This window comes from Megalops cyprinoides, chromosome 2, assembly GCF_013368585.1.
Source record: "Megalops cyprinoides isolate fMegCyp1 chromosome 2, fMegCyp1.pri, whole genome shotgun sequence".
Classification (NCBI taxonomy): Eukaryota; Metazoa; Chordata; class Actinopteri; order Elopiformes; family Megalopidae; genus Megalops; species Megalops cyprinoides.
The window spans coordinates 69,497,145-69,522,065 of record NC_050584.1 but is presented as its reverse complement, the minus strand read 5'-3'; the positions used below and the strand labels follow the sequence as shown (position 1 = coordinate 69,522,065).

Here is a 24,921-nt window from a genome sequence, read left to right as displayed (position 1 = left end):
CAGAGTTTTTGTATGTTAATATGAAATATTAGTGTTACAATGACAGTATTTCATTTCATTGAATGACATACTGACATTTCTGTCAAATTACTGTGTAATTTAACATGTAATTATCTTGATAATGGCTACATTTGTAACAGACACTCGCAAGCACACTACACTCTCACTCACAGACACACAGACAGCCTCAAAAGAGTGGCCATCTGAATGTTATCTATTTATACAGCTGGATATTTACTGAGGCAGTTCCGGGTTAAGAACTTTGCCCAAGGATACAGCAATAGTGCCGCAAAAGGGAATTGAACTGGCAACCTCTGTTATGAATCCTGCTCCTTAACTACTATGCTACACTGTTGAAAGCAACAGCTATGTTGTTCATTAGAAAACAAGACTCACAAACACACACTACTCCTCTTTGACATCAACATTTGCATTCCTGGATATCAAAGAGTTAGTCACTGGTCGACACAGCTGTGATTTTAGACTGATCATATCATTTTCAAACTAGCTTGAATTCAGCTGGTTTCTTTGTGTGTTTGAACAGCCTAGGTTGTATTCTGAAAGCATTAAACTGTGTCCCCTCACATCCTCGCTGACCAGTAAACTGATAACTGGTTGCTATTTGACTGCTCTAATTCAGTAAGAGGTATATGAAGAATTCTGTTGCTGATGTAAAGCAGTGTCCAGTCTGACGTGCAGTGCTGTTCTGAAGAGCTCCATGCATTCCTAATGCCTCATACAGCAGCTCTGCTTTCAATCAGCAAGTGTCTGAGTGACACTTCTTTTCATCTCGAGGTTCTTTGCCGCTGAGTAAAGTCATCAGTTTTGTCTTTCAGAAATCCTGGTACATTTTTAGCCATACCGGGGACTTTGGGGAACATTTAGTGTCTCCTAATATCTGCCTTCACACATTTTTTTTCTTTCTGATACATACATTTGTATGTTCTCTCACTGTTTCTTGTATCCACCAAATCCTCTGGGCATCTGTGTATCCCCTGTCTTCTGTCTCTTCAGGGCAGACAGCTGAGGTGGCGTCTCAGGTCTTTGCCTGCTCCCAGTGCCCATTCACTCACATGGAAGAAGTGAACCTTCACCAGCACATTGAGAAGGTTCACCCAGAGGAGTACAGCAGGATTCTGGGATCTGGAGGAAATGGAGCAGAGAACCCACTGCCTCCCAGCAGCACCCCTCAGCACCCCACACCCCCTAAGACACTCCCCACCCCGACACAGTCCCACACAGGCACCCCAGGGCACACCTGACAGCACACCAGCAAATTCGTACAGGAGAGCTCCGTACCACTGCTCTGAGTGTGGGAAGAGCTTCAGCCAATCACGAACCCTGATAGAAGCCAAACCCTACAGAGGGTCTCCCACAGTACTGATCCTAGAGCTGCACTACAGCTAAGGATGCATTAATGATTTGCCCAGGGCAATATTACATAACATATTCATATCACAGTTTCTCCTCTCATTTTTCTTAAACTGCAATGATCAGCGATGATTCATCCAAAGTCTCCATGGGGGAATCAGCAATGACTCCTGCAGGGAAGACCTGAGGCAGGATGTGTATTCTCTCTCAAAGAATGAATGGGGATTTCTGGGTATGTTCAGTTTTGCGTAATCAGAATGTAAATTAATAAGCTCTATGTGCATGTTAGACTGCATCACTTCTGAGGTTTGTAGTTACTGTGTGTCTGTACCTGAGGACTGAATCTACCCAATGATGTTGAGAAATGAAAGACAGTGGTGAATGACCCATCCCTTTCTCTCAGGAAATGACAGCAATACTGCCCTTCAAGTACAATCCTCATGTCTGCATAACTGGATCGGTACAGTGCAACAATCAAATTCATTCAGTGGAACCTTCTATGGAGTTTACAGTACATGATGTGCGTGAAAAAGATTTGATGCAAAAATACCCCTGTTATCATACTGCAAAGTATTCATATTCTGCAAGGCTGGATCTTCATCACATTCATGCACAGCTACAATTCTGTGGCCATCAGCACAGACGGTGCTGTTCACTGAGCTACGTCGCAGCCAACAAAACAAAACATGGCCGCTAGCCTTCAGAGGGTATATTGTTGTTCACCATCCTGTGCAGCTTCTCAGATATTTCAGGATGTTTTCACTGTATGGGGTCAATTCAATTCAATTCATTTTTATTTGTATAGCACTTTTTACAACACAAGTTGTCACAAAGCAGCTTTACATTGTTCCCAGGCCTGAGACCCCCTGAGAGCAAGCCTAAGGCAACAGTGGCAAGGAAAAACTCCCTATCAGGAAGAAAGCTTGAGCAGAACTGGGCTCAGAGGGGGAGCCCATCTGCTTCTGGCCGGCACTGGGCAGATAGAGTTAAAGACAAGTTATACAATGTAATTTAAGACATTTACGATTGATAGACATTAGTAGTTAACAGGAGAGCGATTATAAGAATGTCCCATAGGATGTCCGGTTCTTGGAACACAGTTGGCTTTGATGTGCAGGGCAGCGAGGTAGCAGGACTGGAAAATGGGATGAGACGCTTGGGCTACAGCTCCGGACAGGAGCCCGGAGCAGGGATAGGAAGCAAACAGAAAACAGTGATTAGTAGATCACTGTTTAGTAGATAAGGCACCAGATCACGGCACAGAGTCCATGAAAACAATGACCACTTATTCCACCAGAGAGACTATGATCCATGCCAGCGCCAGGCCATGTCCCTCAGCTGAAGGATTTACTATATAGATATATTTTGAGCCTAGACTTAAAGGTGGGGGGTCAGGGCCCATCAGAGCAGCTTGAGAGAGAATAGCAGGTGTTAGGGCAGTTAGTTCCTGTTAGTGACTAATGACTGATCAGAAATAACACTGATGTTCTAATAATTTAATAACCTTTGTATTCAGAGAAAAAAAAACATTCCTTGTCAGTGAAAACTGCAGTTTTCCTCCGATTTGTCGGAGTAGTTACACAGTAAACACCCTGTATGTTTTCATTGTATAAATATAAACGTTATTTTGTCTACTACATGTTTTGTAGTAATAACGCCAAATATGTGTAGCCTACTGACTTCCAGGACATATAGGACAGGCTATTCCAATAACATCATCTGAGCATGACTCCGGAGAACGGGCCCTCCGACGCCACCAAGCGCACGGCTTTGCTGTTGTCGTTGCACAGTTCCGATGCGAAGGTGATCTTAACCTGGCGATCTAACCGGATAATTAAATCATCTCGTTTTGCCTTTTGATTTAAGATGTTACGCGTTTCTGTTCACAGACCGTTGTGTTAACAGAGGAAACCCCCAGCTTCAGGAAGCAGGACGCAGGACGCTTTACTGAGCATGAAGTCTATCAGGTTCGCTAACTTCAATAATGTGTCCACAGATACGTGCGAGGAAACGTAACATTATCTAACTGCTGGGAAGACTTGCTGGGATGGCAACTCAAAGATTTTCGGAAAATGAAAGCGGCGGTGCGTATGAATGTGTTTCTGCTACACACAGTGGGCACAGGCTAGCGCTAAATGCTGATATCCAGTATGGTCATCTACGGGCTCAAAATCCAAAATGGCTTCCATATTTTTTGGCGTTGTTGTTATAAGTTTCCTCGCTACCAACACATGTAATCCTCATAAGAACAAACCTAGCCTATATATTCCCATGGTAACGAAAAGAAAGTTTAACGCTGATGTGTTTATGTTTTCAGTACCAACAAATTACGTCTAGGGAATAGCTGTGGGTACTGGTGACAGTATACAACGGTGGCATAAACCGTTTAAAAACTTTATTTTGTGCGTGATGTAGGTTTCGTTGTTCCTTTGTCAAATATTTGAGATTTAGCTAACCGTATCCCTGCCGTCGTGAAGTGTCCAGGACTCGCATTTCCCAGTTACACTGTAACAAAATCATGTTGCCGCTACGTTGTGAGATCGAGTCCTGCGAGGACTTTAAAACAGCCTGTTATTCAATGCCACATGAATCGCCAAGCTTCGGGTGCTGTGGTTTTAAGATATTATATGGATATTAGGCTACTACGAAGCGCAGAAGCTTTGCTGCTGTTGCTGTTCCTCTTACGCAGACATTTGGCTTTCAGCTACTCTTCGTGACGGACGGACGCAGTTAACTGTCGCCTAACCACATAGTTTGATCAAGCCAGCTTGCTAGGTACACGATTTGGTCTCCGAGTGTTAAATAAATTGCTGATTAAGTAAACAAAATGGTACCGTTTTATCCTCAGATAAAAATGGGAAAATAACCGCATCTCCCTGAAAGAACCGAACTCCTTGTCTCACCCAGATGTCTACCCACAACATTCTTCTGAATTGATGTTACTTTATACTCTAATAAGATAAAATAACCAAACTAACTAGATGGTTAACTACCTACCTCAAGTCCCGACTCCGAGTTCTCGATCTATTTTATTAAGTTTGCTTAGTTAGTAACTTAATATAGAAGAAGATGGTCTTTCTAACAAAAAAGTTAGCTGGTCTAGATACCTTAGCAATAAGATACTGGATGCTTACGTTTAGTCGGAGCAGCAGAAACAGCTAGGATATTACACCCTTTTTGAAGGAAATGTATAGAAATTAGCTATTAGATATTCTTTAAACGACTGTACTTGTATCGCTCAAATAATCAAGTCTTTGCGTAAGCCTTCTCTGATAGTGTTACCTTGGCAAATCTGTGAATGGCATCCACACAATACTTCAGTTTGTGAAAGTGCTTAAAAGGTAGATATGACCAAATCTTTAAAGTCTCTCTCTCCCTCAGTCCGCCTTACTCACCGAGTCTCACCTCCCCGAGTGACTCTCCTATCCTCTCTCTTTATAGGAACAATGGATTCTGCTGAACTGACTGTCTGTAATAGCCAGTCAGAAGCCGTGCTTGACTCTTTATAAACCCTGTCTCTTCAGGCAAAGACATGAAGGCAGATTGTGTGATGGACAGCAGAGATTACACAGGGGTTGAGCTGAGATCTGGTCTGAACAGAAGTGAAGACATAGAGGAGAGGATGGAGAGGAAGACTGGATATGGGATGAGCAGGGAGGAGATAAACATACTATCCAACATAAAAGAGGAAGAGGTAGAGGAGGAGGAAGAGGGTAAGAAACCATACAGCTAATATCAATGCTTAAATCTACTATCTTTTCATGCTCACATTACATTATTGGCATTTAGCATATGCTCTTATCCAGACCAACTTACATAGGTCACCATTTTTAAATTATACTGCTGGATATTTACTGAGGCAAAACCAGCAACCTTCCAGTTATGAGCCTGATCCTTATCACTATGTTTTCTTTAATGTCTTGTAATTACTTCATTCTCCTGTTGTTGGTTAGAGTGATTAAAAGCTATAAACATATGAATATATCCTGTCTCCTGTCTCCTGCAGGGCAGACAGCTGAGGTGGCGTCTCAGGTCTTTGCCTGCTCCCAGTGCCCATTCACTCACATGGAAGAAGTGAACCTTCACCAGCACATTGAGAAGGTTCACCCAGAGGAGGACAGCAGGATTCTCATAGACACTGGCAGCCCAGGGGTCCACACATGCTCTCAGTGTGGGAAGAGTTTTAGATTCGCATCAGACTTGACAACACACCAGCGAACCCACACAGGGGAGCGGCCATTCCACTGCTCTCTGTGCGGAAAGAGCTTTGGTCTGTCGAGTACTTTGAAGAAACACCAGCGAATTCACACCGGGGAGCGGCCGTTCCACTGCTTCCAGTGTGGGAAGAGCTTCAGCCAGTCAAATAATCTCATACTGCACCAACGGATTCACACAGGGGAGCGGCCGTTCCAGTGCTCCCAGTGTGGGAAGAGCTTCAGTCGGTCGAGTACCCTGACAGAGCACCAGCAAACACACACAGGGTCACGCCCATTCCACTGCCCCCAGTGCGGGAAGAGCTTCAGGTCCGCGTCACACCTGACACGACACCAGCGGACCCACACAGCAGAGCGGCCCCACCACTGCTCCCAGTGTGGGCGGGGCTTCAGCCAGTCATTCAACCTGACGCGGCACCAGCGCACACACACCGGGGAACGACCATTCCACTGCTTCCAGTGTGAAAAGAGCTTCGGCCACTTGAGCAATCTGAAGAAACACCAGCGAACTCACGCAAAAGAGCACTCATTCTGTTGCTCAGAGGGGTGACTGAGATTCCTTCAGCGCAGTGTTGATACTGTCAGATACTGTCAGCTAGCTGGGCTGCAGTGTAGAGGCAGAGATAGACTGAGAAGGTCCAGCACCATTTTTCAGTACAGTCAGTAGCTAGTTTATCTGTGCCCTGGGCTCTGACCCTCTCCCACATGACTGGAGGTAGAACTGTGTACACATTCTGGGGGCGATACTATGGCCATATACATGCATCCAGCACCTGACCAATCACACCCTGCTGCCTACCCCCTGGGTTATACATTATGCTGCTCTTTACATTTAAAAAGGCAGAATGGCTACAATACAAAGTTTTAAAAACAAACTTACAACAAAGCAGTGATTTTCCATGGGGCAATGTGGGCAACCTTTCATTTGCCCCAAGTCATGTGATGGCCAAGTCTGAGATGCAGAGTCTCAATGTGGGAATGAGTTACATCAGTCACAGTCTGAAGTAGGGATGGGTCATGATTTTTGAATTTTCGAATAGCCATTAAATTATAACAAATCTAATAGTTTATGCAACTATCGTATTGTCTTAAAAATATATATATTTTTGCTTGTTTTTACCAGCGCCTGGTATTAAGTAATGTGTTACTACCACCAGAAGGTGGCAGTGATGCACCTATAAGCTGTTTGCCAACTGCCATTAAACAACAAAAGAAGAAGAAGAACGTGGGACTACCAGGTGCAGTTCATTATACCCTGTGTTTTATAGGGTTTTTGGGTTTAACAGTTTAACCCTTTCACCCATACGGTCACACCAGTGTGATTTGCCGTTTAGCGCGTATGCTAAAACCAGTCCAACTAGAACACTAGATTGGAAAAATTCTTGCTAATTTTAGCTTTGAGGAAACGGCAATTTAATGTTAAAAATATAGCAAATGCTAACTGAAAACTATGAGAAGCTTAATGACGCTAATGAAAACATAATGAACCATGTAAGGTAACACCTGCACTACATAGCATAAATATAAGTTGCGTGCGAAAGGGTTCATTAGATTCTGTTGTGGATTCTAGCTGTATCCAGACAAGCATTGCATCTCTAAAGAACATGATATCAAAATACAAAGACAGTTGTGAAAAGCGTGAATGGGTCTCTCTCTCTCTCTTTGTGTGTGTGTGTGTGTGTGTGCGCACACGTGCTTGCGTGTGTCGGGGGGGGGGGGTCAAATAGTCGAAGAATGGTTGAATAGTTACCAGTGAATATCGAATAGTATTTTTTCTTGAACTGCCCATCCCAACTATGAAACTCCCGCAGTGACTCCTGCAGGTACGTCAGTCACAGTCTGAAACCCGCGCAGTGACTCCTGCAGGTGCGTCAGTCACAGTCTGAAACCCCCGCAGTGACTCCTGCAGGTACATCAGTCACAGTCTGAAACCCGCGCAGTGACTCCTGCAGGTGCGTCAGTCACAGTCTGAAACCCCCGCAGTGACTCCTGCAGGGAAGACCCAGTAAAAAAATTGTGATTGGCCCCAGTGACACACCTGGTATTGAACCCGGGCTGTGGAGGTCAGCTTGTGTTCAAAACAATTGCCCTTACTGTTCAGACAGACAGACACGCGCACGCACGCACGCACACACACCTGCATGTCTCAGTTTCTGGGGCATCCCATTGTTTCCGCTCTTCCGGCACTGCAGACACAGAGCAGACTGATATGCCGCCTCACAGTGTATTACATTACATTTACTTTACATATTCAACTCCTGATTACATCGCTGAAGAACAAAGCAACAGGTTCCCCCGTATGAGTTCTTTAGTAAGTAAATAACTGAATCGGTGCACGGATGTCCTCTCTTGTGCAATTGTATAAACCCTGTCTGTCTCAGGAGCTACGCCATCCCCAAGCGTGAAGAGTGGGGGGGTGAGGGCACATGCACACTGTCCTACCGGCGGCGGGCGCTACGGTGGCCTGTTAGGACATAAAGGAGGAGGACAGCCGGGCAGGTAAAAGCAAATCGCACGTGGTCGGTGTGCACAGAGGTGTCTACAGTAAAGTGGCTGTCTAAAGTCAGGGTAGCATCTAGCTAGCTAACATTGCCTACAGTCTGACATCATTAGCAGGGACTCCTTCCTATAAGAGGACTGTCTGTGGTTATTTTTGAATAATGTGCTGCAGGATTGATGTTAGCTAATGTAACTAGTTAGTTATTTGGACTAGCCAGTTAGCTAGATATCTTTGTCAATATTTACCATAAGTTGTTAGCCACATTTGTTAGTGAGCTAGCTTGTCACAAGCTGTTGGCTAACTAGTTAACACTACCCTTAAAGAATTTGTCAGAATTGGGGTCTTTTGTAATCAGGGCTGAATAGCCAGTTGAGAAATTGATCTATTGCCTGTTATAGTGACAAATGTTCAAATACTGTTTAGCTCGCTAAGTGTTCCTGTCCCGCTGTTCTCCAGCTCTTACCCAGAGCGACTTCCAGCACAACAGAACAGAAGTTCATCCATTCAGGGTGAATGAGCAACAGCGTCACACCAGGCTAACACTCCCACACCAGTGAGTGTGAGCATAACACCATTCAAGCCCTACCACATGTTAACATGGGTATTCTGACAAAAGCCAAGTATACTACTATACAACAGTCCCTAGATCACAGAATTCAAAATACATCACAATTCTACATGTAAAATAAAGAGGGGGCGCTAGAGGAAGCAGCTGTTAGGGGTGGAGATTGGACCAAGATGCAGGGTGAAGAGGAGAGATGCTGCCCGTAAGAGAGAGTGCAGAAATGGATAAGGAGAGTAACAGATACGGACACGTGTTTGTGTGCACCTGTGTATACTGTCCACCATTGAGAGACAGACGTGTGTGTGAGCTATCGATGAGTAACAGACCTGTGTTCCCGCCTTCCCTGAGACGCTCAGATTGTGAGGACATGGGGGAACAGGTACAGCCCCTCGCCCCGCCCGATGGGGGAGCAGGTACAGCCCCCCCGCCCGATGGGGGAGCAGGTACAGCCTCCCCACCCCGCCCGATGGGAGAGCAGGTACAGCCCCCCGCACCGCCCGATGGGGGAGCAGGTATAGCCCCCCCGCCCCGCCCGATGGGGGAGCAGGTACAGCCCCCCCGCCCCGCCCGATGGGGGAGCAGGTACACCCTCTCTGCCCCGCCCGATGGGGGAGCAGGTACAGCCCCCCGCACCGCCCGATGGGGGAGCAGGTACAGCCCCCCCGCCCCGCCCGATGGGGGAGCAGGTACACCCTCTCTGCCCCGCCCGATGGGGGAGCAGGTACAGCCCCTCGCCCCTCCCGATGGGGGAACAGGTACAGCCCCTCGCCCCGCCCGATGGGGGAGCAGGTACAGCCCCCCCGCCCGATGGGGGAGCAGGTACAGCCCCTCGCCCCTCCCGATGGGGGAGCAGGTACAGCCCCCCCGCCCCGCCCGATGGGGGAGCAGGTACAGCCTCCCCACCCTGCCCAATGGGGGAGCAGGTACAGCCCCCTGCCCCGCCTGATGGGGGAGCAGGTACAGCCCCTCCCCCCGCCCCGCCCGATGGGGGAGCAGGTTCTGAGCACGTGCGGGCTGTAGGCCTGCTGCCCATTACAGTTCATTATCCTGCTTAATGACTGAATGAGACCTGCAGATGCCGGCCTGGTCAGCATCTCTCTGACATGCAGCTCTGGAAGCTCAGGACAACAAAGAACTCTTATTCAGTGAAAATATCATTACTCATCTCTCCAGAAACAGAAAACCAGTTATTATTAAAAAATTAGTCTTACAGTTCATCTGTTTTTTTCTTAGTGTTGATGACCCTGTGCGTGCGTGACTGTGTGTGTGATGGATAAAGCAGACAGACTATGCCCCCCCCAATCAGCAGTGTGAGAGTGTGAGGGTGTCCCCTCTGCCCCCGACTTCAGTAAGGTACAAGCCCCACGCACACCAGTGTGTGTGTGTGTGTGTGTGTGTGTGTGTATATATGACTCTCATCCGTGCGGACAGGGGTTCAGCGGAACAGCATGAAGGACGATGCTGAAGAAACCAGAGTTCTGTTCCTTTAAATCTTTATTCTATTTGGAAGTTGGTGATATGGAAGGTGCAAGGCTTTTTCTTCCAGAAATTCAGGTGGGACAAAATAACACATACATTAATTTTAAAATCTTCCAGAACGAACAAACTCCCTGTCATGAGCAGTACTGTTATACTGAGACCGTAAATGTTATTTTATTCCATTTGCATAAACGCTGTTTTTAACGAAACTGTTCCATCTGTTTAGTCATTGAACACTGCACATGTGAACACACTCGCACGCGCTCACACTCTACAGCGCTCACACTCGCACGCGCTCACACTCTACAGCGCTCACACTCGCACGCGCTCACACTCTACAGCGCTCACACTCTACAGCGCACTACGAGCCGCTTTGCTGTGGAGAACAGCTGAGGTGCTGGAGCGGACGTGGTCGGGGCAGCAGGGGTGGCCTTCTCAGCTCTGTGTCAGTGGGAACCTCGGGGGGCTGCTGCAGAGGTTTGGGGTTCCTCTGTGCGTCCATCAGTAACCCCCCCACCCCCCCTTACCACACACAGCTCAGTCACCACTGCTTCACCATCACAAGGCACAGACACTGTACATACGAGAGCGGAGGTCACTGGGAAATCCAAGGGTCTGAAGTTCAACTGGGTGCCTTTTCACACCACAACCGCAACAGGAGCAGGCAGAGAACAGCCAATCAGGAGCTTGAGAACGTGAGCCGGTGATGTTTCTCTTATCAGACACTGACACGTCTCCCATTGGCTGAGAGGCGGTGAACTCTCAGCCAATGGGAAACATCGATGAGGAAAAAACCTTGCCTGGATACAAGCCTGCTCCTGCTACAGACATGGTGTTAAACAGGGTGGGGGCTCTCCCCTGTGTCTGACCGCTGCCCTGGGGAGACCCCCTCTGTGACACGGCAGGTCGTTCACACACAGGGGCACACAACATACATTCATTTCAACCCGATTTATCAGACACCTTTGAAAGAAAAACACCAATCTCTAGCAGCTGATTGGCTACCATCCCTGCATTTACTGATCCATTTTATTGAAAAAAAAACGGCTGAATGTGTGTTTACTGGTGGAAAATGCTGCCAGAGGCCCTGAGACACACTGTGTACCGCTAACTACCAGTGCTGCAGTGCCTCACTCTGCCAAAAGAGGGCGATATAATGAAGACAGGCAGGGAGCTGCACAGGAGGCTGGAGTTCACTGAGGTTTCTCCATGGTGACGGCCGCCTCCTTCTCCCTCTGCATCTCCTCCCTCCAGCGTGCCTTCTTCTCCATGTTCCAGCTCGTCAGGGACTCATGCCTCCCTGCGGCCTGCAAAACGAGGACACACGCGGTCACACACACACACACACAGTCACACACACACGGTCACACACACACGGTCTCACACTGTCACACACACAGTCACTCACACACGGTCTCACACGGTCACACACACACAGTCACACACACACTGTCACTCACACAGTCACTCACACAGTCACTCACACAGTCACTCACACAGTCACTCACACAGTCACTCACACAGTCACTCACACACACACACGGTCTGACACGGTCACTCACACACGGTCACACACACACGGTCACACACACACGGTCACACACACACGGACACTTACATGGTCACACACACGGTCACACACACACGCGCATGCGCTCACTCACACTCCGCCGTGTGTCTTGTAACGTACCTGTTTTCCCAGGACGACCATGGCCAGGCAGGACAGGATGGTCATGGCCATCATGACGTAACAGGCCTTCACTCGAACCCGGTTCCTGGCGGCGTCAATCATCTCAAACCTGCAGCACACACATTAGCACGGCCTTCTCAACACCAACATCTGCCTCAGTCAGACACCCTGCTGAGCGCATGCTATCAGTGTGCTCAGTGTGCTCTCTCACACACACACGCACTGAACACGTACTGATCACACAGTGGCTGTGCTGATTGGCCAGGCCTTGCATGTGACATGCGAGCATCATAATAAGCCCATAATAACAGGACTGGCAGAGCCAGAGACTTCCTGTTTCCAGATCAGCCTGATAATTCCCTAATTCCTTAAGATGTTACTACTGCTGTAGGAGGAAGGGGCATCTGAACGATGACTGAAGCAGAGTCCTCAGTGCTCAGCCAATCAGGAAACACCTCTCAGGGGCTATGAGCCAATTAGGTTTGAGCAAACAGGTCTTGGCAGCAGACTGTGTGTGTAAACAGGAAGTGAGGACTTACGAGACCAGCTCTGGAATCTGCTCCTTGGTCTTGAAGCGGCCGGCCCAGATAAGAATCTTTTTATCAAATTCAGTGGGCCTGTATCCGGGCAGCTTGTATGCCGGGCGCACTGAGGGACGGAGAGAGCAGCGGTCAGTGTGTGCAGCAGATGACATGGTGGATTACAGAGACTCTAAACAGTGTATACAGTATCCTGCTCATCCATTTATGCAATGAGTCATGGCAATATACAAATATGACCACATACAATACAATGAGGGTGCACCAGGTAAGTTATATCCAGACACACCCACACACATGCAGACACACCCACACACACCCCCTCAGAGAGAGCTTTGCCCCCCATTTCCACTCTTCGAGTCCCCCTGGGGAAAGAGCCCCCCCAAAGAGGATTCCTCTGTCCTCAGTCCAGGGTATTACAGCTTCATGCAGCCTGATAAAGTGCCATAACACTTTTATTTTAAGTTTATGGCAGGGAGATGTACAATCCTGTCTTGTGACACAATATCTGGCAACGCTACACTGCATTACATTACCGTCACTTAGCAGTCGCTCTTACGTTCACAGGGCATTTTAAACACAAAACTTCATATAACTTCACCAATGTTGTTTTAGGAGAAATTCTACTTTTCAGCCTGAAACCGCACACCAGCACAGAGCCGTGTGTCAGACCACTTCCCAACATGCAACAGAGCAGCAGATGACCCTTAATAACCTGGAGGTTATTCCTCTAACTCACCTGATATCAGGTAGATGCCACAGCCTCTTCACATGCAGGCTTAGGGAAGCGCTGTAGCATCTCACCGTTAACTAGACCCTGTGACTTCCCCCCAACCCTGTGCTGTGACACAAACCAGCCCGTCCTGAGATGACACAGGCAGATTGTGCTCTAAATGCCAGCTCTGATTTCGGTCGGCTCCTGGCAGATGCTACGTGCTCATTCAGCTTGAATGGAAATACTTCCGTTGTCTTGTGCTTGACGTGGCTCTGGATAAGAGCGGCTGCTAAACGAAAGTAATGTCATGCAGTGTAATGTAATGAAATGTAATGGAAAGCGGCCCTTTTCTCCGCACGTACCGGGGGCTGCCGCTGGAGTCGGTACGTTGGGGCGCGGCTCCGACACGCTCTCCGGCGGCTTGTTACACAACCTGCGCCGGCTTCCGGTGTCGAACACCTGCCGGCGGCACTGCGCTGCAAAGGAAAGCGCACACCTTACAGCAATCACAGAGAGCAGCCTCATTTCTGCCCTTCAGTAAAACAACATGCAGTATTCCACTCGCAAAGCAGGAACATGCTCAATCAAATATCTTTAGCTGGCTAAAAACAACCTCGTCCGAGCTGTGTACTGGGCAATGTAGTTAACTATTTTAGCGGTTAAGACATCTGCGTTCGTGTGAGTGAACAGGCACACGATGAAAGTAGCTATCTGACCATTTGGATGGAGGTATCGCTAGCAGAGATCATCTCTGATGTTAACACCACCTGTCACATCTTAAATTGGACTGCGAGGTTGCAAACACCGGGAGGGCACAATAAAATCATAAAAATGACCAAATCACAATTAAGATGCTATTCACGAATCAGCGCAGCTTGAATACATGTAATTATCTTTTAATAAATTTAATTTACATTCTTTAATTTTTGTTGTTATCACTGTAATATTATGACTGGTCTTCTTTTCCTGGGCGCTAAATCTGTGCTGCACTCGGTGTAACTCCTTTGTTAGGAGGAATAACCACGTCATGATGCAAAATCAGGATGACTGAGCAATTTACCGGAGCTAGGTAAATTGGTAAACATGAACAATGGTGATCGTAGTTAGCACGCCGGTTTATCAGCTCGACGGGCTACGTTATAACCCGGTTATTTCTACAACCGGCTGCTGATGCATAACACAGTGCGATCAACAGTGCAGACAGCAAAGTGACCTATTTTTTCCAGACAGGAGTTTGTTTTTTGCGTGCAAGATCTAACTGTCAACCAAATCTGGCCTCTGAAATCCACGGCTAACCCTCTTTAGTCACTTCAGTGACTAACTAGCGATTGTCTAATTCGTTTATCAACACAACAACGTAAATTAACAACTTAAGTTAAAAACGTTTGCTGTTGTCAGTCAAATCAAACTGATAGAGAAGCTAACACAAAAGTTATGCACGTAACTACATCTAGCCAGCTAGCTAACACAGCAAAATCCCAAAACAATCTTTGGCTAGCAAGCAAGCGATCTCTAAAATAACAACACTAATCCAACTGTGGTATCTAACTAGCTAGCTAGTTACTCATATAATAATATCGCTAAGGTGTTTAGCTAGACTTAAAGTTGGCAGCAAGCCAGGGTCAAGAATGCCGTAGCTTTGCAACACGCGCAATAACATTGCAAGGCTGAAGGCGAATACAGGACAACCAACATTTTATCAAGCTACGCTTAACCAGCTTGCCGTCCAGCCAACCTGTTGAATCCGACTGTTTACAGCTGGTTACATTAGCAGAACTAGTGTCGTTGGGATCTAGCCTTTAATGTGGTGTCTATATCTTGCTAAAACACACTTTAAACACCACCCTTCTGACATTAAATGACTTAGCCAAATGCGCGTTAATGTAGCGCGTTAGATCCTCACCTGCGAACGCAGCAAAGGCACGACGGGGTCCGGTAAACGCGCTGAGGATCATCTCTGATGTTTTCTGGGTGATATTAGTAGCGATCTGGTTGCGCCATGGACGTGCACAGCGTGATCAGTGTCTGCCGAGTGTGAATGTCACGCAGCTGATCATTACACGCTGTTCCCTCCGGGCAGGACCCCGTCGTCCAGCAGCGCGCCCAACGCATGCCTGCGTGGATTGTAGGATTACATAAGAGCATGCTAGCGCTAAACAAAGATTAGCGCTAATGTGCAGTAGCAAAACCCGCCCCTAATACTAGCATTCTTGTTACCTGTGATTTCACTTTTGATCACTGCGTTTTTTGGCGCTATAGAACATGGTCCTTGCGTTTCGTAAATCAACTACATCTTCTCATGGTGTATATGTGCGCACCTGCTGATTGCCAGCCGGCGAAATCAAGCGGCCGATTATAAAGTTAAATCTGAGGTCTGTTCAAACACAGTCGACCAGAGTGAGATTTAGTGGTAGAATCACGAGAACGGGACTATATAAAAATGTCTTAGTTATTAACTCCGTAGGTCGTAATTTTTGTTACATTACATTACATGCATTTAGCAGACGCTCTTATCTAGAACGACTTCCATCGCAGTATACATTTTTAGAAATATTATCAAGTTAATTGGCTGAAAGGACAGTCGTTCTGTTTGGCTAATACTTTGTGATTTTCCGTTACACTTGGTGTCACTGGCCTTTGGAGAAAGACAGAGAATTCCATGACAAACATCATGGTTAATGGTTACAGCTAAGAGTTGTTTTCCTTTCCGCGCATTTTAAATCAGGCATCATCTTGGGCAGCTATTTCTTGTGTTGAGAATTGAGGACCCCTGTGCCCAGCATGGCGGCGCCCGATGGAGCCCTGAACTGTGAGGACTTTTCAATGTTTCAGGTAAGAATCACATCTTCATTTATCTGTTTGGCGCGGCTGCGGGAATGACCGCCCTACCCTCGTTGTGCAGAAGCGGGTTTGCGGGATGGGCGCGCTGCTCGTCACGCTGCAGCCCGGCAGCCGCCTTTCACCGGGGGAATGAGTGACCCTCAGCGCTACACGCTGGGGGGGAGCAGCGAGCAGCCGCTTATCCAGCTTTGATTACGGGCTTTCAGTCCGATCGGTCGCCACGGAAGCGCTGTGTTGCGGTGCTTTACTTTAGTCTTTTTGAAATGAACCGGCAGCGCGGCGGTGCTCCTGGAATGACAGTTAATAATCAAACCTGCTGTTTGCGCAGAGTGGTGTTACCATAAAGGCTGCCCCGGTCGTATGGTACGTTTCCAACATTCCATTACATTACATTACGTTACTGTCATTTAGTGGACGCTCTTATCCAGAGCGACTTAATCAGTTACATTTTTCATGTTTTCCGTTTATGCACCGGATATTTACTGAGGCAGTTCTGGGTTAAGTACCGAGGGTGCAGCAGCAGTGTCCCAGCGGGGAATGGAACCAGCAAGCTTTTGGTCACAAGTCCTGCTCCTCACCACAATGCGACACTGTATTAGCAGAAATATGAGGAGATGGCTGTGGTGTTGTTTTTGCAGATAGTTTCATGCTGAAAGTGATTGGATACTGTAGCATTCCTTGGCTGTACAGCATTTCTGTCCGGTTTTTATGCAGAATCTGTGTGCTGTAGGCTGACAGATGTGAATCACCAGTTGAACTCATTCTGAATCTCCCAGTTCCTCTGCAGGTGTGCAGGAATCACACTGTCCCAGGCGTAGGGTTAGAGTGTGTTCAGGATAATGTGAGCGTTAGGACACTGTTCAGGGTATAGGGTTAAAGCAGCGTATCCAAAACCTCTCCTGGAGGACCCCTTGTTCTGCATGTTTTAGATCTCTCGCTGCTCTAACACCGCTGATTTAAATGATCAGTTTGTTATTAAGCAGCTTCAGGAGTTCATAACGAGTTGATCATTTGAATCAGCTGTGTTGGAGCAGGGAGAGATCTAAAACACGCAGGGCAGGGGGTTCTCCAGGAGAGGGCTAGGAAACGCTGGGTTAGAGTGTGTTCAGGGCAGTGTTAGAGTGAGTGTTGTACCTCTGACAAATTTTCACTTTATGGCAATTTTTACACAGCAGTTTATAGCTTGTTGTAGCATGTCCTGCCAAGGTTCCAGATGTTAATTAAAGCGTAATCTCTTAGTCCTCTGTGGGACAGGGCACAGCAACTGTCAGGGGGTGGAAAGAGGCCTCTGGGTGCCATAGTTCTTCACTTTCCCTCCTGATAGCATTTTTATTCCCACCTGTGGCCACTAGGAGGTGCTAAAGGTGATGCGCACCATCGATGACCGGATCGTCCACGCGCTGAACACCACCATCCCCACGGCCTCCTTCAAGGGCAAAGTGGACCCAACACAGACCTGCAAAGAGCTCTACGAGTCTGTAAGAGAGAGAGTGTGCACTGTGTGTGTGTGTGTGTGTGTGTGTGTGTGTGTGTGTGTGTGTGTGTGTGTGTGTGTGTGCGCGTGCGCATGCCCGCACTGTGTGTGTGTGCACTGTATGTGTGTGTGTGCACTGTGTGTGTGTGCACACTGTATGTGTGAGTGTGTGTCCGTGTGTGTGTGCGTGCACTGTGTGCGTATGTGCAGATGCAGCATCTCTGACTGTGTATATGTATGTGTATTTGTCTGTCTGTCTGTCTGTGCAGATATAGTGTGTTTGTGTGTGTGTGAGAGTGTGTGTGTGTGTGTGTGCATGCAGATGCAGCGTGTGTGTGTGTGTGTGTTTGACTGTGTGTGTGTGTGTGTGTGTGTGTGTGTGTGTGCATGCAGATGCAGCGTGTCTGAGTGTATGTGTGTGTGTGTGCATGCAGATGCAGCGTGTCTGAGTGTGTGTGTGTGTGTGTGTATGTGTGTGTGTGTGCATGCAGATGCAGCGTGTCTGAGTGTGTGTGCTCCTCTGGCAGCTGATGGAGGCCCACAGCAGCAGAGACCGGGCCATTAAAGCGTGTATCGCTCAGACCTCGGCCGTCGTCAGCCAGCTGCGTGAGGAGCGGGCCAAGGACGGCGACAACCTGACACTCATAAAGCAACTCAGGAAGGAGCAAACCAAGGTACGCTGCTCCACAAGGGGGCGCCAGACTCCACCGCAATTACTGACACCAGCGAGGTCAGGGAAGGGAGAGGGAGAGGGACTGACTGCCGTTTGGGAAGCGTCACCATGGTAATGTTTATGTGAATGACTGACCTTCGGTGGCGTTTCACAGAGACCGTGTCTCATACGAAGCGTATCTGTCTGTCTGTTTGCAGTTAAAACTCATGCAGTCAGAGCTGAATGTTGAAGAAGTGGTCAACGATCGCAGCTTGAAGGTAAGGGGACGGTCGTGCCCGTCACCTCTGACTCCCTGTGGGGGTGTTTTGGAGGGCCCCCCTGCTTGTCCCTGCGTGATCGTCAGCTCTCGCCCTCTCTGGGTGTTCCTGCCCGCAGGTGTTCAGCGAGAGGTGCAGGATCCACTACACCCCCCCGAAAGTGCAGTGAGGACAATCCCGTCCTGTGCCAGGAGTGCCACCACGGCCAGACTGGGCCGTGGAACTGGAACCCAGCCCAACAGACCCAACGGACCCCCACCCCCACGCGGACCTCCCACCACGGCCCCCCCCATGCCCCTGCACCCCGTCTCCCGCGTGGGGGTTCCAGAGCCCCCGGACCTCTGCTGTCTCTCCGTCACTGCTGTGTCTCTCTTTTCATACAAACGTTGTACAAAAACAGGATTTTATAACAATGAAGTGTTTTCCAACGGCACTCGTGTGTTCCTGGTTTGGTGGTCAGGGTGTGGCAAGACTGTCTTGCACATAAATGGCAAAATCTGGAGTTAGGAACTCTCTGTGAGGTATGAGAGCGTGGGGCCTTCACTCTGTGAGGTATGAGAGGATGAGGCCTTCACTCTGTGAGGTATGAGAGGGTGGGGCCTTCACTCTGTGAGGTATGAGAGGATGAGGCCTTCACTCTGTGAGGTATGAGAGGGTGGGGTTTTCTGAGGTAACAAAAGCTGTCCAAAGACCACAGCTCAAACACACAGCGACAGAAACCCATTGCAACTCTCAAGGACATAATCAGGAGTGGAACCCAAGGCTGTCCCATTGTTATTTAAATGTTCCACCAATGTAAGCTCAGCATTTGTTTTTCGCCTGCATTGGCTCACAGTGCAGAGCTGCTGAGGGAAATCTTCACTGTGCTGCTGAAATTAACGCACTGCTGGGGAAAACGGCAGGGGGGTGACACACACACCCAGCGGCACGGCCCTGAGGGCCCCGCCGGAGAGAGAGAGAGACCGGCCCCGGCCTTGCCCACCAGGGGGACGTTCAGTAACACTGGGTGTCCATCCTGTGAGGGTGTGAAGGGGAGGGAGGGGAGAGCTAAGCGTGGTCATGATGACTGGGGCAGCGAGGTGCGGGCGTTGGGCCAGAGGGCGGCTGCAGAAATGGGGAAGTTGCAGGCTTGTTTCACATCCCCAGATTGCATGTGTGTTACACCTCAGAGTTCTGCAATCGCTGCACCCCAACGTGCTGCTGGCCGCTGACACTGGCGGTTGGTGGGTGTGGCCGCGGAGTGACCGCAGGCTGTGCCAGGCCGTCCCGCTGCCCCGCCAGTCAGCGTGACTGCGCTGTGATAGATAGATAGATAGATTATTGTCTTTGCACAGAGGACAGCGAAATTGAGCAGCAATCCTGATGGTGCATTTACACTTAACAAACGGCAATTAAAAACAGAAGGGAGTTCAAGCTAAACTAATTTTTAAAAAATGCTAGATAAATAAAATATAAAATGTATATATTTGCTGAACCCATAAAACAATAAGATATAGAACAATACAATATAACTTTTATTATTAGGAGCTGAGATATTGCACTTCAGCATATTGCACATTGTACAAGTAGTGCAGTTAGGAATATATGCATGCAAAGGTGCAGCTGAAATGTAAACATCTGTGCAGTGTTTATAAATGTAACTGTGAGTATTACAGCACTGACAGTCAAACAGGTCCCAAACGGTCAGTGTCAGTGTTTGGCAATGTTCGGTTCTCATATGGCTCTGGGGTAGAACCTGTTCTTAAGTCTTTTTGTCCATGATGTGATGGACCTGAAGCATTTACCAGAGGGCAGCAGGTTGAACAGATGATGTCCAGGGTGGGATGGGTCTTTCAGAATGATGGCTGCTCTACTGAGGCAGCGAGAGCTGAATAAGTCCTCCAAAGAGAGCAGTGAGCAGCCGATGATCTTCTGGGCGGTGTTGATGACCTTCTGAAGGGCTCTCCTGTCCGCTGCTGAGCAGCTGCCATACCACGCAGAGATACAGTACGTCAGCACGCTCTCGATGGATCAGCGGTAGCAGGACACCAGCACTTTCTCCTGCAGGCTGTTCTTCCTGAGGATCCTCAGGAAGTAGAGTCGCTGCTGTGCCTTCTTGACTACTGCCGTGGTGTTTGTAGTCCAGGAGAGATCTTCAGCGATGTGCGTACCCAGGAACCTGAGAACAGGGACCCTTTCCACACAGTCCCCATTGATGTATAGTGGATCGGGGTCTGCACTATTCTTCCGGAAGTCTATTTTGATTTCTTTTGCTTTTAAGGAGTTCAGGGTTCTCAGTTCTCTGAACACCACACTGCCAGTCTTTGGACTTCATCCCTACAGTAGAGCTGGGGAAAATAATCGTTTTTACGATGCATCGCGATGCGAAAGTGAAAGATTCTGCATCGATGCAGAAAAAGAAAATAATTGATTCTTAAAAACTGTAATTAACCCTTTTGCGCATACGGTCACACGGGTGTGATTAGCCGTTTAGCGCGTATGCTAAAACCGGTGCGATTAGAACTAGGGACTACAGACAGACATCACAATGTTGAGCCGGCATCGTGATTTAAGCCGCCCCCCGCCTCCCGATACAGACACTATAATCCCAATGTCTCTGCTATAACGTAAAAAATATATATTTATTACTTATTTGCGGGGATTTCCTCGGGGATCAACTTGAGCCGTAGAACTGATGAATGTGTATTTCAAGGAGTGTCAGCCAGAGAGCGCAAAAATGAAGGATGGGTTTATTCTAATTATTATATTAGCTCCTGATTTAAAGGAAAAAACAGCTTATTTAATCACACTATACTGCCCAGTGAAAGCATGTTTTAGCTTTCCTAATGCCTCTCTTCAGGTTGGCTCTAGCAGCAGCACTGTATAGGGCTCTGTCGCCGGACCTGAAGGCGGTGTTACGGTCCTTGAGGAGAGTTTTGACCTCCCTCGTCATCCAGGGCTTCTGGTTGAGGTACACCCTGATGTGTTTGTCGACAGTGCGGTTGTCAACACAGTGCTGTGTGTAGCAGAGTACGGTTGATGTATACTCCTCCCATGTTCTGAGCCTCAAAAATGTCCCAGTTTGTCCTTTCAAAGCAATCCTGCAGCTGCGAGGAAGCTCCTTCAGGCCGTGTCTGAACAGTCTTTTCTCCTGAGGGGGGTGTATGCTGGGGTTGGATATGTGTATGGATAGGAGATCTGACTGGCCTAAGTGTGGTAGTGATGTTGACCTAAAACCGTTCTTAATGTTTGAATAAAGCTTGTCTAGTGTATTTTTCCCCCGGTAGCACATTTGATGTGTTGTTCAAATTTTGGGAGACCTGCGTTTAAATCTGCATGGATAAAATCACTGGCTATGATATGGGCTGCTTCGGGATAGGTGCTCTGTTGTGAATTTATCGCACTGAGCGGGTACTCTAAAGCTATGCTAGCGTTAGCATCTGGTGTAATGTAAACAGCTGTAAACTCCTGTGGAAGGTGGAAGGTCTGCATTTGACTGTTAGGTACTCCGGATCGGAAGAGCAGTGTGTGCCTGATTTTGGTGTCAGTGCACCAGTTAAATGCATAACTCCCCTCCCTTGCTCTTGCTGGAGTCTTTGTTTCCATCCCAGCGAAAAGCTGCGTGGCCTGCTAGCTCAACGGCTGCATCTGGGATAAGTGAGTGGCTGTGTTTCAGAGCGGCTGTTTGCTGATGAAATGAACCGTCGTGCGTCTGCCTCCTGCGTCTGCCTCCTGCGTCTGCGCGGTGCGTCTGCCTCCTGCGTCTGCCTCCTGCATCTGCCTCCTGCGTCTGCGCGTCTGCCTCCTGCGTCTGCGCGGTGCGTCTGCGCGTCTGCCTCCTTCGTCTGCGCGGTGCGTCTGCGTGTCTGCCTCCTGCGTCTGCGCGGTGCGTCTGCGTGTCTGCCTCCTGCGTCTGCCTCCTGCGTCTGCGCATCTGCCTCCTGCACCTGCCTCCTTCGTCTGCGCGGTGCGTCTGCGTGTCTGCCTCCTGCGTCTGCGCAGTGCGTCTGCGCGGTGCGTCTGCGTGGTGTGTCTGCATGTCTGCCTCCTGCGTCTGCGCGGTGCGTCTGCGCGGTGCGTCTGCGTGTCTGCCTCCTGCGTCTGCGCGGTGCGTCTGCGTGTCTGCCTCCTGCGTCTGCGCGGTGCGTCTGCGTGTCTGCCTCCTGCGTCTGCGCGGTGCGTCTGCCTCCTGCGTCTGCGCGGTGCGTCTGCGCGGTGCGTCTGCGCGTCTGCCTCCTGCGTCTGCGCGGTGCGTCTGCGCGGTGCGTCTGCGTGGTGTGTCTGCATGTCTGCCTCCTGCGTCTGCGCGGTGCGTCTGCGCGTCTGCCTCCTGCGTCTGCGCGGTGCGTCTGCGCGTCTGCCTCCTGCGTCTGCGCGGTGCGTCTGCGTGTCTGCCTCCTGCGTCTGCGCGGTGCGTCTGCGTGTCTGCCTCCTGCGTCTGCGCGGTGCGTCTGCCTCCTGCGTCTGCGCGGTGCGTCTGCGCGTCTGCCTCCTGCGTCTGCGCGGTGCGTCTGCGTGGTGTGTCTGCATGTCTGCCTCCTGCGTCTGCGCGGTGCGTCTGCGCGTCTGCCTCCTGCGTCTGCGCGGTGCGTCTGCGTGTCTGCCTCCTGCGTCTGCGCGGTGCGTCTGCGTGTCTGCCTCCTGCGTCTGCGCAGTGCGTCTGCGCAGTGCGTCTGCGCGGTGCGTCTGCGTGTCTGCCTCCTGCGTCTGCGCGGTGCGTCTGCGTGTCTGCCTCCTGCGTCTGCGCGGTGCGTCTGCGTGTCTGCCTCCTTCGTCTGCGCGTCTGCCTCCTGCGTCTGCGCGGTGCGTCTGCGCGGTGCGTCTGCGCGTCTGCCTCCTTCGTCTGCGCGGTGCGTCTGCGCGTCTGCCTCCTTCGTCTGCGCGTCTGCCTCCTGCGTCTGCCTCCTTCGTCTGCGCGGTGCGTCTGCGCGTCTGCCTCCTGCGTCTGCGCGGTGCGTCTGCGTGTCTGCCTCCTGCGTCTGCGCGGTGCGTCTGCGCGGTGCGTCTGCGTGTCTGCCTCCTGCGTCTGCACGGTGCGTCTGCGCGGTGCGTCTGCGTGTCTGCCTCCTGCGTCTGCGCGGTGCGTCTGTGCGGTGCGTCTGCGCGTCTGCCTCCTGCGTCTGCGCGGTGCGTCTGCGCGGTGCGTCTGCGCGTCTGCCTCCTGCGTCTGCGCGGTGCGTCTGCGCGGTGCGCTCCCAGCTGCTTCCTGGCACTGCGTTGCACTCCACAGTCAGGGCCGTTGTGGGCAGTAACCCCCCCCCCCCAATTTGGGGGGATCTCTGTAAATTCATTGGCGGCTTGTAGGCCTTTACAGGGTGCACAAGCTGCATTTCTGTAAAAACCCCCACGATCTCACAGAGGCTGTTAAAGAGCTGGAGTGGGAGTGCACTGGGTGAGGGGGGGGGGGGTGAGTCACTGGGGTTGGGGAGGAGGGGTGTGGCCATCTGACTCAGAGTCAGATGAGGACACCGACACACAATAGATTTTGCATCTCTCTGTTAGATACGTTCCCCCAATCACGTAGACACTGAGAAACATGCCCTCACAAAAGCATGCGCTCATACATGCACACACTGACTCAGAAAACCGTGCACATCACTGTCCTTTAGCAGACGCTCTTTATCCACAGAGACTTGCATCAGTTCCAGGTTGATCTGCTTACACGGTTGGATTCTGGGTTAAGCACCTTGCGTAAGGGTGCAACAGCAGTGCCCCAAAACGGAACTGGAGCACTGCTGCTCCGCAGGCCACGCCCGGGACAGGTGTGCAGGTGGGATGGGCGTGTCTCAGTTCCAGTTCACAGTGCCGGGGTTTGGACTGTGACTTTTGTTTATACAAAAGGGCTTTTTTCTCTTTTCAGCAAAAAATGGACACCCTTGCAGTTTTGCCTTGGTTTTGAGGGCGGTGACCACGTGTTGCTCATGGAGGTTTACTCTGTAGTTCAGCTCAGATCTCTCACTTCTCCTGCTTTTCTGTTTTGACAAAGTGGGATCCCCCCCCCCAAAAAAACCTTTCCACTTTTCAGTTAATAGTGAATATTTTGCATGGTCTGTGATGTAAGGCTTTATCCCTGGCCACCTCAGGCACCCTGTCCCAGTGCGTTTGTGCCTCAGGTCCATCACCAAGGTGCCTGTGAGTCAGCTGACAGGCGGTGAGGTGCACCTATCCCAATCTGCGTTAGCTCTGCTGTGATGCATTGTGGGAGTTGTAGTGTGAAAAATTGCTGTTGAATACATATACCTGAGAACTGAATTCCTCTCTCTGTGGAGCTCCTGTGTGGAGCACAGCAGATGCTGCGGAGGGGCTTAATGCAGTGCTATCAGGGATCCGCAAAAGGGAGAAGCAGGAAGATGTTGACTATATAAGGGCATCTACTTAGCAGACAGCATAATGGAAAACCCCACAGGAAAGTTCACGTTGTTACTGCTATAGTTTTTGTTTTACAGCATTATAGTTTAGTGGGTTTGTATATTGCAAAGCAGGGAAGTTTCACAGTGATGTGACTGAGGGGACGTGACTCCCTCTCTCACCCACTACTGCTGAACAAGCACTTGGTTTAAGACTGCAACACATCAGCTATTTTCCTCATTTACAGGTACCCGTTCTCAAATCTGTCATGCTGAC

The 24,921-nt window shown here is 49.6% G+C and overlaps 3 protein-coding genes across 5 annotated transcripts in view; 2 read left to right on the top strand and 1 right to left on the bottom strand.

Moving 5' to 3' along the window:
• LOC118773784 (zinc finger protein 239-like) overlaps positions 1–6,893 on the top strand; it is a 161,254-nt gene extending 154,361 nt beyond the window's left edge. The window contains exons 1-4 of one of the 3 annotated variants that reach the window (XM_036522875.1): positions 3,097–3,174; positions 3,368–3,455; positions 4,896–5,084; positions 5,378–6,893. In XM_036522875.1, coding sequence (XP_036378768.1) covers positions 3,419–3,455; positions 4,896–5,084; positions 5,378–6,135 — 984 coding nt within the window. In that variant the 5' untranslated portion in view covers positions 3,097–3,174; positions 3,368–3,418 and the 3' untranslated portion in view covers positions 6,136–6,893. Of the gene's footprint in view, positions 3,456–4,895; positions 5,085–5,377 lie in introns of those variants that run through there. The other 2 variants (XM_036522874.1, XM_036522876.1) reach the window with 2 other exon arrangements.
• A 4,247-nt stretch (positions 6,894–11,140) lies between these two features.
• On the bottom strand, positions 11,141–15,124 carry fam162a (family with sequence similarity 162 member A). Its single transcript, XM_036521163.1, has 5 exons — positions 14,977–15,124; positions 13,436–13,549; positions 12,359–12,467; positions 11,820–11,928; positions 11,141–11,436 (listed from the first exon to the last, which is right to left on the bottom strand). The coding sequence occupies exons 1-5, from the start codon at positions 15,026–15,028 to the stop codon at positions 11,323–11,325; spliced, it is 498 nt and encodes a 165-aa protein (XP_036377056.1). The 5' UTR covers positions 15,029–15,124; the 3' UTR covers positions 11,141–11,322.
• A 119-nt stretch (positions 15,125–15,243) lies between these two features.
• ccdc58 (coiled-coil domain containing 58) lies at positions 15,244–18,723 on the top strand. The gene is made up of 6 exons (XM_036521164.1): positions 15,244–15,445; positions 15,799–15,905; positions 17,267–17,392; positions 17,916–18,062; positions 18,259–18,318; positions 18,437–18,723. Exons 2-6 carry the CDS (start codon positions 15,855–15,857, stop codon positions 18,485–18,487), a joined length of 435 nt encoding a protein of 144 aa, XP_036377057.1. The 5' UTR covers positions 15,244–15,445; positions 15,799–15,854; the 3' UTR covers positions 18,488–18,723.
• Positions 18,724–24,921: the final 6,198 nt, after the last annotated feature.

What these genes read in the sequence shown, in the direction of transcription:
- fam162a (XM_036521163.1), bottom strand. Translation starts at nt 15,028, where the DNA reads ATGATCCTCAGCGCGTTTACCGGACCCCGTCGTGCCTTTGCTGCGTTC. An exon ending in GACTCCAGCGGCAGCCCCCG is followed by an intron (nt 12,468 to 13,435) that starts GTACGTGCGGAG and finishes TCCGTCCCTCAG; the next exon opens with TGCGCCCGGCATACAAGCTG. An exon ending in TGGTCGTCCTGGGAAAACAG is followed by an intron (nt 11,437 to 11,819) that starts GTACGTTACAAG and finishes CTCGTTTTGCAG; the next exon opens with GCCGCAGGGAGGCATGAGTC.
- ccdc58 (XM_036521164.1), top strand. Translation starts at nt 15,855, where the DNA reads ATGGCGGCGCCCGATGGAGCCCTGAACTGTGAGGACTTTTCAATGTTT. An exon ending in TCAGGAAGGAGCAAACCAAG is followed by an intron (nt 18,063 to 18,258) that starts GTACGCTGCTCC and finishes GTCTGTTTGCAG; the next exon opens with TTAAAACTCATGCAGTCAGA. An exon ending in TCAACGATCGCAGCTTGAAG is followed by an intron (nt 18,319 to 18,436) that starts GTAAGGGGACGG and finishes TCCTGCCCGCAG; the next exon opens with GTGTTCAGCGAGAGGTGCAG.